Source organism: Microcebus murinus, chromosome 10 (assembly GCF_040939455.1).
Source record: "Microcebus murinus isolate Inina chromosome 10, M.murinus_Inina_mat1.0, whole genome shotgun sequence".
Taxonomy (NCBI): Eukaryota; Metazoa; Chordata; class Mammalia; order Primates; family Cheirogaleidae; genus Microcebus; species Microcebus murinus.
In genome coordinates, this window is record NC_134113.1 from 51,577,022 (window position 1) to 51,592,840 (window position 15,819).

Below are 15,819 nucleotides of genomic sequence, written 5' to 3' on the forward strand. Positions count from 1 at the left end.
TTATGGGAGTAAATATTAATAAAACAGACTCGGATCTACATATATTTTATGCATTCATGACATATCTTCTCAACTTTTTCAATATTTTAGGCTAGATACTTTCTCTGTTTTTTCAAATTGTCACAAATATCCAAAAAAATTTTCAGTATATTTATTGAAAAAATTTGTGTACAAGTGGACTCACAAATTTCAAACCCATGTTACTCAAGAACTGTATTATTAACTATAGTCACCATTGTTGTATGATGGATCTCTTGAAGTTACTCTTCCTAGCTAACTGAAATTTTATATCCTTTAATCAATACCTCCCCAATTGCCCCCCCACCCCCAGGCCAGCACCTAGTAACTACTACTCTACATTCTAGTTGTATGAGATCAACTTTTCTAGATTCCACATAAGTGAGAGCATGTCTTTCCATGTCTGGCTTATGAACTTAGCAGCATAATGTCCTACAGGTTTACCTGTGTTGTCACAACTGACAGGATTTCCTATTATAGGGTTGAATAGTATTCTATTGTGTATATACACTCTAGTTGGAATGATTTTAAAGTCAAGTCACTGTCCAAATATTTGTAGAAATATCTAGGAGTTACTATACCTTACTTTACAGCTTTTCTAAATCAACACTCACATTTTTATGAAACTGGAAGAAACTAATAACAGTTTTTAAAATAAAAAAAAGCATTTCACAAACTTTACCAAAATTTTCTAAAGATATGGTACTTGTTGGAAAAATAGTTCTTGGCAACACAGAAGAAATGAGAGGAAGAACTTCCATTTCAATATTCCAGGGTATAAAACCAATTCTGAAAATTTAAAACAAAATAAAGACATTTTTGTTTAAATGGTTTAAAAAAAAATCAAACCAGCAATTTAAAATTATTAATTCTCCAAATCAAGTTAGCAAGATTAAAATATAGTGCTTTAACCTTTTTTGCCCAAAAAACTAAAAATGTAAATTCAAAGTCTAAAGATGGTTATCAATGGCTGCAAAGAAACACCTTTAAAAGCATGTTTTTCTGATAAATTAATAGTAAAGGCCACAGGAGATGAGGGCAACTTTAATATAGATGTTTCTCTTTAAAACAATTTAACGTACTATTTTGTCAAGAATTTTTTTAGCTTTTATTCTTTTCTACACCACTCTAAAACAAAAAATCAACTTTGAGGTATAATATCAACATAAAATAAAAGGCACATATTTTAAGCGTACAATTTGCTGACTTTTGACCACTGTGTTTATTTTAACTGCCACCCCAATCAAGAAACAACATTTCCGCCTCCCCAGAAAGTGCTCTCATGTTTCTCTGCTTTCCAGGCAACCAATGAACTGATTTCTATCACCGTATTGTATTCTAAAATTCCTTGATCTAAAGACAGCTCTTCAAAGTTCACAGTGTCCCTAAGGACCTCTTCAGACCCCCCAAATTTTCTGCATTCAAACTCAATCGACTTTGCAGCTTCTTTTTTTATCTTTGATAAATGTAGGTCTACCTAATAATAGACTATCTGATTCAGTATACAGTGAGATTCTGCAGTAGGAGAAGCTTTGGGAAAAAAAGGTGACTGGTACATGTATACTTAAAAATATGTCACTGTAAAGAAGGGTTTCATAGTATTCACAGTATACCTACCTAGACTTCCTAATTTTACTTCTATTTATGTTACACTGTCTATACAATAGTGACATATAAAGTTATAATGTTATACAAATGAACATAAAATTCAGGCAGAAATTTTAATCTTCATTTAGCAGCTTGATTTAAATATATATATTATGTACCTAGCACAGGGCTAGTAGCTTGAGGACTTAAACTAAGAAAGAAAGAAAAAACCAGAATATAGAAAGTCATGAACACTAAGCACTTGATCAAATAATTATTTAGAAGGACATTTTTAAGGCTGGATGCAGTGGTTCACATCTATAATTCCAGCACTTTGGGAGGCCAAGGTAGGAGAATAACTTGAGACAAGGAGTTCAAAACCAGCCTGGGCAACATAGTGGGACCTTGTCTCTTAAAAAAACTAAAAGAAAGAAAGAAAGAAAAACTACCCGGGCTAGTAGTCCCAGCTACTTGGGAAGCTAAAGCAGGAGAATCCCTTGAGGAGTTTGAGGTTACAGTGAGCTATGATTGCGCCACTGTACTCCAGCTCAGGCAGGGAAATATGATTAAAGCAATGCTTACAGGTGAGACTGCAATGGGGAAAGAGTAGAGGAAGGATGAAAGGTTTAAATGCTACTACTAATAATGAATCTTACTACTCAAGTGCTCTCCATTTTAAATAAATCTAGCATATAAATACCTATACTTATTAAACAGATAAATTAAAGATCCTTTACTTTCTAAGAGGTCCTTTAAATAGCAATATTCATTAGGCATTTGAAACATCAAAGTTTAATGTACACAAAACTTCCTTAGGCAGATAACTGTTGAATAAGGCACCCCTGTACTTAAGTATTAATACTAATGATATCTTGTGCTTACATTAGCCTGTAAACACTTTAGTAAACAATTTTTTGTTTTACCTTCCAATTCCAGGTAATGTATCAGGAAACCATGATAATTCCAGTTCCTGTCTCTTCTGCCTAATCAGTGCACTGATTTCATTGACTTCTATAAATTCTGTACTAAAAGATAAATTTTAGATCCTCATCAAAATTTTAAGTTCAAAGAAACAACTGGGTTATATCAAGAATAGCAGCAGTTTTTAAACCTAGCATTATGGGTCACACATGTAAGAATAAGAATGTTTTTCTATTTAAACATTTTTAATACAAACTCATTCCTAAATCAGGTAAAAATTTTTATATTATGAATCAGAATTATATTTATTTGATTCCTAAAAATAATGCTGGAATTTCTATCTTAAGTGACTGGATAAAAAAAAAGTCAATTCATATCAAAATCCTCATTATTAAAAGAAAGGCATTCTAGGTGTAATAGTTTGCCACTAGAAATTAGCCTAATACAAAAGAAGAAAATAAAGGAGGGTATGATTACTGCATCCAAAAATGGATGAACTTTTGAAAAGTTCAGCTTTTCAAAAAGCTACTCAGATATAATTGTTGTCTTAGAATACCTTGCCGATCTCTAAAGTTAAATCACACAACCTTATTCTGTCCTATTAGTTCAGCTAACTGCATATGTGATTTTAAAACCCCAATTTAATCTTCAAATTCCACAAATATCTACTTAACATTTATGTGCCAGTCACTAGGATTCAAAGATGACTGCTTAGGCTCTAAAAGATTTCTGCTTTGTTAGGTATTATTCCCTATAACTTAATAAGTAGCCTACTTCTCTATTATAAAAAAAAAGCTTAAATAGAACAACTTATTAATGAAAACAAAGCCCACTGGCATTGACACTCAAGGCATAATAGAAAAGCTCACAAAATAACTGGTTTTGTCTTAGAGCTAGTTTAATCTCCAAAAGAAATAAACAAAACAAGGTGGGCCTTTCATAATTTTTATTGAGCCCAGAGTTTAAATTTCTACGAAAATGTAATCGTAATCATTAAAACATCAAGTAGAGACAGCATCAATTAAAAGTAGAAAATACTAACCAATAAGCTCTACAGGTAAAAGAAGATTCTCCAGTGTGACTACTAGAAGAAAATATATTGGAGAAAAAATTTCTGAAGCACTGACTTGTACACCAATTTGATCTTTGAGGCTAGAAAAGTAAAAAGTAGTTAGTGAAACAGCAAATAAAAATACCTCCATAATAAGTACATAACAGTTATATTACAACATTTTTATATACCCAAGACACTAGAGCTATGTACTAAGTAACCATAAGGTGTTATCTATGAAATAATTTTTCTTTATTTCAACAAACCTTATATATCTTTATTGCTTCATTTTTCTTTCCTTCTGTTTCACTGTATGAAGAGTTTTCTGCACAAAAACATAAAAGGACATGGTTAATTTGTCTTAATTTTTACTTCAAAGGCTTTAAACCAGTATTGATACTAGCATATGGACAAGGGTTAAAATATGTAGAAAAGTTCCATTTCAAATAACAGTATTTTCATTTACACAATTTCTCCAAATGTAAATTTCATCTTATCTTGTTACGCTACATATACAAGGAAAATATAAAAGGCCGCAAGAGAGAAAACTGGTAAAGTAGGTAAAACTGCTATGCTCAGGGCTTATGAATATTAAAATTCTGGTCAACATTTTCTGGCCGGGCATGGCGGCTCACACCTGTAATCCTAGCAGTCTAGGAGGCCAAGGAGATCAGGAGTTCAAGACCAGCCTGAGCAAGAGCAAGACCCCACCAAAAATAGAAAAATTAGCTTAGCATCATGGCATACACCTATAGTCCCAGCTACTGGGGAGGCTGAGACAGTAGGATCACTTGAGCCCAGGAGTTTGAGGTTGCTGTGAGCTAGGCTGATTCCACAGCACTTTAGCCCAGGCAACAGAGCGAGACTTTGTCTCAAAAAAAAAAAAAAAATTTCTGCCACCCTATGCAAACTTAAACTATTTTGTAACAAAAGGTACATACAAGAAGTCCTGCTATTTAATGTCAATAATGCATTTAATTTCTTCTTTCCAACTATTATCAAAAAACAGCACTGTAACTCATCTCAAGTAGGAGCTAACCAGGGACCTGGAGCCCTAAGCCCTTGACAACCATAAATTATCATTTAGCCCTTGGTGCCTACTTCAAGTAAGTACTCTTCTTCCTCAAATTTTACAATTAGAAAGAAAGTAGAAGTGCTGATTGAAATACCTTTCTGTTATAGCAATGTTGGTGGCTACACTGCTTATGACTTTTCTACAGTGCAAATGACAACTATCTTTTAATCTTCAGCCTTGCTTGCCTCCCAAAAGCCCTACTGACATTGTTCAAAGTAAATCACACTAATCAGCAGGCCTGTTTCCTAAATTGCAGGACCATATAGATTTTGGTGTTGTTAGTTGAGTTGGTAATAGCCTATTTTCTACTTAATAGCATACTAATTTCCTTTTAACTTACTATACAACAGCTGTTTGGTTTCATGCTATTATCCATCCACTCAGAACTATTTTAACAAATGCAATTTCAATGTTGAGGGCAGGAGAGAGGGCTGAGTTCCAGAAACTTACTACCTTAGCCTTTGATGTATTTTTAAAAGATTGATACACTGATTTTTAAAATCGCCTAAAAAGCCAGGCGTAAAAATGTATGGTTGGAAATAACCACCATTTTCCTTCAGCTAGGTATAGAATTGCTGTACTATAGATACAGCATGTCTTTTATGTCCTAAAGGTGCTGAGTTGTTTGATTCAGGTTTCATTCACTCAGTACTCACTCAGTAAGTATATACTGTTTATATAGCATTCTTTCACTTTGAAGCCTACCTCAGGAAGCTACTGGTAGACAAAATGTTCTCTATGGAAAGAACTATTAGTTTTCTGGCCAATGCCAAGTTTGAAAATCTAGTCCAAAAGCTATTTCACACTTTTCTGGGTAATTCTCTGATAAATACTCAGCAGCTCCAGTTACAATCTCTAAAATATTCACTACTGGTGAATTTGTCTAAATTATGTTTTCCTAGAGACCGTTTTACAAATGCACTCCCTACTTATCTTTGGACAGCAGTGATGTATTTTTTAATTTAATTTTTATCAAAGTAATTACTGTACATACTTTAAGAAGTCATCTAGGCTTATAAAGAAAAACTACAAGACCGGGCGCGGTGGCTCAAGCCTGTAATCCTAGCACTCTGGGAGGCCGAGGCGGGCGGATTGCAAAGTCAGGAGTTCGAAACCAGCCTGAGCAAGACCCCGTCTCTACTATAAATAGAAAGAAATTAATTGGCCAACTAATATATATATATAAAATTAGCCGGGCGTGGTGGCACATGCCTGTAGTCCCAGCTACTCGGGAGGCTGAGGCAGAAGGATTGCTTGAGCCCAGGAGTTTGAGGTTGCTGTGAGCCAGGCTGACGCCACGGCACTCACTCTAGCCTGGGCAACAAAGCGAGACTCTGTCTCAAAAAAAAAAAAAAAAGAAAAAAAGAAAAACTACAGAAACACCCACCCTTCATTTCTGCTTCCCAAAAGCACTCATCAAATCCTTTTTGGCTGTTTCTTCTAATATTTACCTTTTTACTTCTAAATAACATCCTTATTCTACTCTATCTAAATTTTTTTGGTTTCAGGTATTTTGCAATTTTTTTTTTACTACAGAAGATTTTTCTCTTTATACCTTCACTCTCTCTATATTGTCCTTTTCAATGTATCAGTATTTGATATGACAGTATTACATTATAACTATATAAACACTGATCACAGCTGAACCACATACTTAATTATGAATACTTTTCTTGTATGGTTTCTTGCTTTTCCTAGGGTTCATAACTGCTTTGTTTTCTCTTTTCCTTTTTTTCTATATTATCTACCATTAATTTTGCTAACTCTACAACAAAGTATAAATTTCCTCTAGATACACCAAACACATCAACTCATTCCTCAAGTTTGTTTCCTGTTCTCTTGGCAATACGATTCCTCTGTCCTGCTTTAATCTGAACTGGTATCTCTCAAAGGTGCTGTTCAACAAGTCATTCTGGGACTATACTTTTTCATCATGCTGTTATTATCTTTTCCTGAGTTGGAGCTCATTTTCTTATCTCACATTGTTCTTCCATTTATTATCTCATTTAGTGAAGTATACACATCCTCCAGCAGAACTGAGAAAACATAGGAATTAATTTTTGAGCTCTTATGAGTTAGAGAATGTCTTTATTTTACTCTGCAATTAACACTTGATAGTTTGGTAGGGTATAGAATTTTCTAGTTACTAATTATTTTCCCCAGAATTTTCAAGGAATCACTTCACTGCTCCAACTATTGTTGATGACACTTTCTAGCCCCTAATCTTTTATATTTGGCCTATTTTTTCTCTATATAAGCTCTAGAACCATCAGACTTGTTACCCTCAGATTTCTAGAATTTTATGAAGCACTTTGTATAATTCTTTTCTCACTTACCAGGTATATTATTTCTTTATATTTGGACATCCATGCCCTATTATTCTGAGAAATTTTCCTTTGCATTAATTTTTCTGATAACTTTCTGCCTTATGATTTTTCCTTTCTGGAATTCTTTTCTGAAATTTTATTATTCAGTATTGAACCTCTTCAGTGAATACCCTATTATCTCTTTAACTTTCAGTTTTACTTTCTAAGACACCTCAGTTTTTGTCTACTCCTGAATTTTTTTTTTTTTTTTTTTTGAGACAGAGTCTCGCTTTGCTGCCCAGGCTAGAGGCCGTGCCCTGGAGTCAGCCTAGTTCACAACAACATCAAACTCCTGGGCTCAAGCAATCCTTCTGCCTCAGCCTCCTGAGTAGCTGGGACTACAGGCATGAGCCACCATGCCCAGCTAATTTTTTCTATATATATTAGTTGGCCAATTAATTTCTTTCTATTTATAGTAGAGACGGGGTCTTGCTCTTGCTCAGGCTGGTTTCAAACTCCTGACCTCAAGCAATCCGCCTGCCTCGGCCTCCCAGAATGTTAGGATTACAGGCATGAGCCACCGTGCCCCGGCCTACTCCTGAATTTTTAAATTTCTGCTGTAATATTTTTAATTTCTAAAACTGTTTTCTTAAAACAGTTTTTTTTCTTACATCACTGATGAAATATCCCTTCTTTTATAGCTAAAATTATTAATTTTTTAAAAGTTGTTCCCTATTTCTAGCATTGGGACTATCTCCCATCAGGTTCATTTTTGTCTCTGTTTTGATCTTAATTATGTTGTTTTCCCCAAATATCTGATGATCCTTGCTTGTTCGCAGGACACTAAAATATTGATCGAAAATGGTGTGGATGGGTGATCAGAGCCTTTTAACTAATGAGTTTCATTGGAAGGTGATCCAACAGATATCTGTTGGATATCAATAATATATCCAATAAGATATCTTATTTCACTAGGAGATTCCCAAATGACATTATCTCCAAGTCTTTTGTTTTGGGCAAGCCAGTATCCCAGAATGTACCTCCTATCTCCTATTTTGAGGAAAATAATAAGCAAGACTGCTAATGCCTTGGGAAATGATCATGGGGAGAGGAATAGAAGCCTCACCATTTGACGTAATTTCTCTCTTGTTACCCTGTTGTTTCCTCTACAATCACTTATGCTAGAGTTTAATCAGGCTTAACCACTTCCTCTATCTAGTAAACCTCCAGTCTTTGACCCCTTCCTCTATCTTAGTTCAGCAGGGAATCCACAGGATAAACTGCTTCTCAAAAAGTTTTCAACCAATTCTGGTTTTTGGCACCATCACATATCTCTGCCATCAGAGAGAATGGAGGCCTACAAACCTGAGACTTCCTAAGGTTTGATGGTATGTGAACTGACTTGATTCTTAACTCCACTCTATGCATGAAAAGTTTAGGTGTCAACTTTCTGCTAAGACAGTTTATCAGCCCTTTCATATAATCACTTTAAAGCTTCTATTCTGTGGACATCTCTTATGAGCTATCCCTTTTCTCTAGTTTTCTTGTCTTTGTAGCTTAAAATTCTTCTTTTCATTCTTCTGTTGTCATTTTAGTGAGGTTTGAGGAGCCAATCAGAGCATTAAATAAGTGCTCTACCTGCTATGCTTAACTGGAAGTTTGCCTTATTTGTTTTAATTTGGCATATCCCAAAATATGTTTCATGACACACTGATCCCAAAAAATGTTTCATGAAAACAACCTTTTGAACAATATAAACCAATATAACAAAGGATCTAAGCTCAAAGCCAGTATTTGGCAGCCAACCAATTAAAGTTTGATTGATTGATTCCAAAGTTAAAAAAAGATATAATTAAATGGATCTAGCATGTAGTTAAAGAAGCACTACGTTAAGAAATGCCTGAAAGAGGATACTTTTTGTAAACTACATCAATTATAAATTATTAGCCCAAAGTAAAGATTAATGTCCATTCCAAGAAACAAAGTATATAAAGGAGATTAAAAACAAGAGAAGTATGGCTAATTCAGTTATCTAGGATGTAGAAAGAATGAAAGTGACACTTTTCAACAAACCTGCTAATAGGTTTGCTGTATGTATAACCTTTCAAAATACCTCTAGTGAAAAAAGACCATTTTCATTATATGAAGAAACTAAATAGTTTATGTAATCTTACTAGAGTCACAGTTGTTTTGGAAAAAACAGGTACAAAACTCAAGCGGCCTATTAGGCCTACTAAAGTTTTAACTTATGTTATATGATTTTTATAGGCTATAGATTTTTATAGGCTAAGAATTTCCAATCAAGATATAAGAATTTCACAAATTCATAAGCTCTATTCATTAGTTTGAACAGTATATAACAACTTCAAGTAGAAAGTCACACACCTATGTTTAAAGAATAGCCTCATCCTACTTCAAAAAACTTTTAAGAAATTAAAGAAGCTAATCAGAGTTGTTTCTAAAGTATACCCAAGCAATCCCAGATATGTAACATTTTCTCAAGTAGTTCTTTTACAAAAATAAATTTAAATTATCATTAGGATATACCATGGTTTCTATTTAATGTAACTGGGCAAATAAAGATGCACTCAATTTGTACAATCTCCCACTAACTTTAACTTCATCTTAACTTTGTCTCTTAGTTCTTTGCTCAGTCATCAAATACCAACATTTAAGGTTCTAAACTTGCTTCTCTGTTGTCCCTAAACTTTGAGATAATCTCTCAAGTAACATTTATAGGTTCTCTTAAAGTCTTCTAATGAGGCAATTTGTTAATAAATACTATCTAATACACCTCATAAGAAGTGTGAAAATTAAAGGTTAAAACTCCTAAAGCTTCTGTTCTTATAGCTATGATTTATGAACTTTAGACTGACAAAAAAACTGACATCTATATCACATTTCTGAAAGGTCAGAAAAAATAATCATAGTTAACTGATAGTAGGGAGCAGACATCATGCTGTCAAAATGATGAGAGTTAATTTTACATTAAAAATTATTTTTGAGCTCAAAAGTATATCTTATCATCCAACAGAAGACCGATCAGAATAAGGCAATAATTTAAATCATAAAAGTTATAGACAGCCATAAAGTGAGAGGCTTAAGGTGGGTAATATTACCATGGTTTAGTGAAAAGCAGTGTTGGATATGGAGTCAGAAGACTTGATCAAATTCTGTTGACTCCAATTAGCAAGATGATCTTGGACAAAATACTTAACCTTTAAATGTTTTAAAGTTTATAATTATGAATGATTTTGAACATTTCATAAGGTACAAAAACTGATACCTATAGAGCAGATTTAATGAATATTAACATTTAGCCATTTCTGCTTTACATTGTTTACATTCCAGATATAACTAAAACCTGTCACCACCCCCCATTATCTTCCAGTCTCCTTCCAACACTAGAGAAAACTGCTTTCCTGAAATTGTTGCTATCATACATGTTTTTATCACTTTAGTTTACTGAGTCTCAGTTTTCTGTTTGTTACATCTATATATTTAGTTATCTTGTTATCAGGTAGCTGTGGCCAAAGGCTATTACCACATTGTATAATATCCTGGAAAATGCTATATAGGCAATGTAATCACCACCCTCATAAAAACTTAAAATCTTACTAAGAAAAAAACACAAAAACAAGACAACATCCCATATTTCAATGAAATTAACTCTTAAGACCTAGAATTATTTTATGTACCACTATGGGTAGAAAATAGCCAATTAAATTCTCATTGCACTTTACAGAAAATTTCAAACAAATACAAAAGTAGAGAAGATATCATAATGAAAACCCATATACCCATATCTCAACCTCCACAATTATTAATTAATTCATGACCAATTTAAATTTATCTATTACCTTCTCAAGATCATTTTAAAACAAATCCTGGACATGGTATAATTTCATGAATAAAGATTTCAATACATAACGCACCCTAAAAGATAAATGTTCTTTGGGGAAAAAGTATCCTTAATGCCATTATCACAAGTAAAAACAAAAAACCCAAAACTAATAATTCCTTAATATCAAATACCTAGTCAATGTTCAATTTCCCACAACTATCTCACAAAGTTATATTTTTTTACTTTTCTTTCACACTGTGTTAGAATAAAATCCAAATAAAATCCATACAATGTAACTGGGTGAATGTTTGCTTCTTTTAATCTACAGGTTCCCTTCCTCTACTTTTTGAACTCCTTGGAATTTGTTGACCGAAGACATTAGGTCATTTGTCTTGTGGTCTGAATTTTGCTGATTGCATCCCTTATTGTCATTTAATATGCATCTCTGTTCCTTTATATCCTGTATTAGTAGTTAAATTTCTTAAGTACAGGTTTGGGGGGTGGGGAGGGACAGATACACATGTGGTGTTATTTATTTCCATTAATTTAACTGTTTAATGTCTGGTTGTCGCCCCTTTTATGTTGCTATTGGCCATTGCTAATCACTGCCTAGATCCATTAACTCATTAGAGTTTACAAAGTGCTAATATTCAAATTCTACAATTCTTTCTTCAATTATTTCCTGAACTGCTTCTAAAAAACAAAAACTTCTCTTTGTCACCTGTTCCATTACCCTACGGTTATCCTATAGTTTAGGAAACACAAGGTAGATGCTTGATTTTCCCTTTCATTTACCAGTTCTCAAACACATTTCCTGGCCAAAGGAGACCTATTATTTATTTATTCATGGATTCAAACATATTCAATGGGTTTCAGTAATTATAGTTCTTATTACTCTTCCTGATGCTCAAATTGTCCCATTTTTAGTTAGAGCCAAATCGATTCCCGAGTCTTCTCATGACAATCCTAGTAGTCTTTGATAATGTCCTTGCTTTCTGTTAGAAAAAATGTTCTAGGGACATTTTATTTAATTACTACCTCAAATCTGAATCAGCCTTTTTTTCCCCCAAGGAGGAGCCTGGTTCTTTTACTGGGAAATGGTATTTAGAGAAAACATTATGGGCACCAGGGATAGATCACAGTATTTTATTATCACTTAGAATTCTTTTATATAATTATTGAAAGAGCTCTTTTAGAGCTTATAGTGGGGGTTGAACAATATCCCCCCCAAATTCATGTCCACCTGAAGCCTCCAAAGATGGCCTTATTTAAAAATGGTGTCTTGGCCCTTTTGTTATGACAGAGGGGTCCATTTGTTGTTCTGTGGCAAATGCTTATTTTCAAAAAAAAATAAAATAAAAATGGGTTTTTTGCAATTCAATTAAGAAAAGGATTAATGAGAACATACTAGATTAGGATGAGCCTTTACTCTAGTAAGAGGATCCTTATAAGAGACAGAAAAGAAGGTCATGTGAAGATGGAGGCAGAGACTGAAGAGATAGATACAAAGAATGCAAAGGATTGCTGGGAGCCACTAGAAATTAGGAAGAAGCAAGGAAGGACTTTTCACTAAAGCCTTCAGAATGAAGCACAGGCCTGCCAACACCTTGCCTTCAGAATTCTAGCCTCCAGAACAGTGAGAGAATAAATTTTTATTGTTTCAAGCCACCAAGTTGTGGTCATCTGTTGCATCAGCTCTAGGAAACTAATATAGATAGATCTAGGTGTAGTTTTTTTTTTTTTAATCATATCAGAAATAAAAACAAATACATCCACAAAATAAATTGGTTAAGTATTCCTAAAATTTCTTTACATGTAAGTAGAATCCAACTTTTTCAAAATACTTTTCAACTCTTAAGTTTATCAATGTCTGATTTTTTATACAATATCATCCTCTATGCTATCAAGAACAGTGGTAATTTCTTCAGAAAATTCATAAAAGAAATATTAATAAATCATTGATGCTGGACTTATACCAGCTCTACAATTAAATACATAGAATTCAGCAACTTTTGACTCTTTGCAGAATGTGGGCACACGCTGGTGTTCTCCCAACACCCTCTACTCTCAATTAGGGACCTAGGAGTTAGAAGAATGCCACAATTATCTAAAGATTTTCTTTCAAGCTTCTACTATCCATTCTCCAAATTTAATGACAGCACTTTGTATCCTCACACATCTGTAGGCAGTGACAACTATGCTGGTGCTTGTCATCATACAGGACAAATAACACAGAATCTCATTTCAGAAATGCTAAAATATTAAAAAAAAAAAAAAGGCTCCTGAGTATTGACCAAATAAGAGACATGTTAAATAAGTTATGAAGACAAAAAGCAACATAACCTTGGATGACAGAGTTAGCTTATTAACTTTTGCTTTTGACAGCTTTAGAGACTTCTAACAGGTTACTTGGCTCCCACATCCTTAGGAATACCTTTACTGGGTTCGCTTTTCTAAAACATTTTTCACCACATTATATCCCAATGAAAAAACCTTTTAATGGTTTCCATTTCCAAAGGATTACTCCTTATGATATAATACATAGAATGTTTAGCTTTATCAGTCAAAACTCTCTATGATCTTAATCTTCCTTTTTGGTCTTTTTTCTGATCATTATGGTTTTAAACATTTTTGACTAAGCTCAAGAGGAAAGAAATAACAACTGGAAGAACTATCTACTTAACTTAGGAGCCAAGCACAAATAAACATTTATCAACATAAACTGATCACCATTAAAATGATCTGAATATGAACATATCTTATTTATGTTAATACTGATAACCTCTGTATAGACATGCAACCATCCATATTGCTTCAAACCATTTCTACTAAGGTTGTAGAGCAGACATCTTACATGTCCAAATAAGAATTTCCCCCATCTTTACTGAGGCATAATTGACAAAAATTATATATTTTTGTGGTGTATTATTATTTAATGTTCTAATATATGTCTACACTGTGAAAATAATCACCACAATCAAACTAATTAACATATCCATCACCTCACAGTTATTGGTTTCCTTTTCTTTTTTTGTAGTGAAAACACTTAACATCTATACATTTAGCAAATTTCAAGTATACAATACAGTATTATTAGCCATATTCACATTGCTCTACACCTGTACTTTAGGTCTCCAGAATTTATTCATTTTGCATAACTGAACCTTTTTACCCCTTGACAAATTATCTCCCCATTTCCTCCTTCCTCCCCCCAGCAACCATCATTCTACACTCCCAAAAAAGAATTCTTGATCATATCCTCCCAAATGTTCTCCTACCAGCCTTCCCCAACTCAGTAATCGGCAGCTCCCATTTTACTAGTTGCTCACAGGTCAAGACCGTGGAGTCAACCTTGACTCTTTGGCCCAAGCCAGCATAATTTGTGGCCTACAAAAAAGCCACTCTAAAACAACAACAACAACAAAAACTCAACTAGTCAACCTTGGCTTCTACTCTTACTTTCCTATGATCTTCTTCCCTTAATAGCAATAGTAATCCTTTAAAAATGTGTCATATCACGTTACTCCTGAAAATACTTTCCCACCACACATGGCCCTAAATGAACTACTGACTCCCCAGTGTTTCATTCTTCCTCCTCCTCCATCTACCTAACTCAATCATTCTAGGCACACTAAACTCCTTGCTATTCCTTACACACACCAAGAATACTCCTGTCCCAGGGCTTTTACACTTGCTGTTCCCTTGCCTGAGACAATCTTCCCATGCCTGGAATACTCTTGCCTGAGATACCTTCATGGCTTAATTCCTTACTTCTTTAATGTCAATGCTCAAATATATCTTTATCCAAGAGGCATTCCCTGACCCTTTATATAAAATATCACCTCCACAATGTCATTACCCTTTAGCCCTTTACTCTGGTTTATTCTTTGAAGCATCTAAAGCATATCACCACTTGTCTTATATATTTATCTTTTTATTGTCCACAAAAAGAAAGTCTCTATTGGCAAGCATTTTGTTACTTTTGTTTACTACTATATCCTTATGAGTCTAGAACTGTGCTCAGCACAGTAAGTACTTACTGACTGAATGAGTGATCTCAGTTCCCTTTTGCCTAACTATAAACATCTTCTGAGTATATGTTGAATATGAGTCTATTAATAGAATTTAAGTCTGAAAATTTTGATGAAACATGATACCTAAATATAAGCTATTTAATCAGGAAAATAATCTATTTCAATACAGAAAAAAAATTGTCCATGTTAGACTTATTAAAATCCCCAAGTAAAAAGCAACATCATAGAAAAAGTAACTAAATGGATAATCAATAAATATAGTAGTTCCCCCTTATCTACATTTTTTCCTTCTGCAGGTGTAGTTAACTATGGTCAACTGTGGTCTGAAAATATTAAATGAAAAATTCCAGAAATAAACAATTCATGAGTTTTAAATTGCACACTGTTCTGAGTAGCATGATGAAATCTTACAGTAGCTCCCCTTCATTGTAAGAAGGGTGAGTAAAGTATTATAAAATATTGCAAGAGACATAGGGTATTGGGCAGGTGGGAGGGGGACAGGTATATACATATATAATAAGTGAGATGTGCACCATCTGGGGGATGGTCATGCTGGAAAATCAGACTTGTGGGGGGGAGGGGGGAAAGAACATTTATTGAAACCTTAAAATTTGTACCCCATAATATGCCGAAATAAAAAAAAGATATTCATCAAAAAAAAAATATTGAGGCCGGGCGCGGTGGCTCACGCCTGTAATCCTAGCACTCTGGGAGGCCGAGGCGGGCGGATTGCTCGAGGTCAGGAGTTCAAAACCAGCCTAAGCAAGACCCCGTCTCTACCAAAATATAGAAAGAAATTAATTGACTAACTAAAAATATATATACAAAAAAAAAAATTAGCCGGGCATGGTGGCGCATGCCTGTAGTCCCAGCTACTAGGGAGGCTGAGGCAGTAGGATCGCTGAGCCCAGGAGATTGAGGTTGCTGTGAGCCAGGCTGACGCCACGGCACTCACTCTAGCCTGGGCAACAAAGTGAGACTCT

At 34.2% G+C, this 15,819-nt stretch overlaps 1 protein-coding gene across 2 annotated transcripts in view; it reads right to left on the reverse strand.

Annotated features, from left to right (window-relative positions):
* SCAF11 (SR-related CTD associated factor 11) overlaps positions 1-15,819 on the reverse strand; it is a 78,353-nt gene that overhangs the window by 13,185 nt on the left and 49,349 nt on the right. For both annotated transcript variants that reach the window (XM_076007200.1, XM_012749202.2), the window contains exons 7-10: positions 3,844-3,902; positions 3,569-3,678; positions 2,529-2,630; positions 701-807 (exon numbers count right to left, since the gene is read on the reverse strand). In XM_076007200.1, the coding sequence (XP_075863315.1) occupies positions 701-807; positions 2,529-2,630; positions 3,569-3,678; positions 3,844-3,902 (378 nt within the window). The remainder of the gene's footprint in view (positions 1-700; positions 808-2,528; positions 2,631-3,568; positions 3,679-3,843; positions 3,903-15,819) is intronic.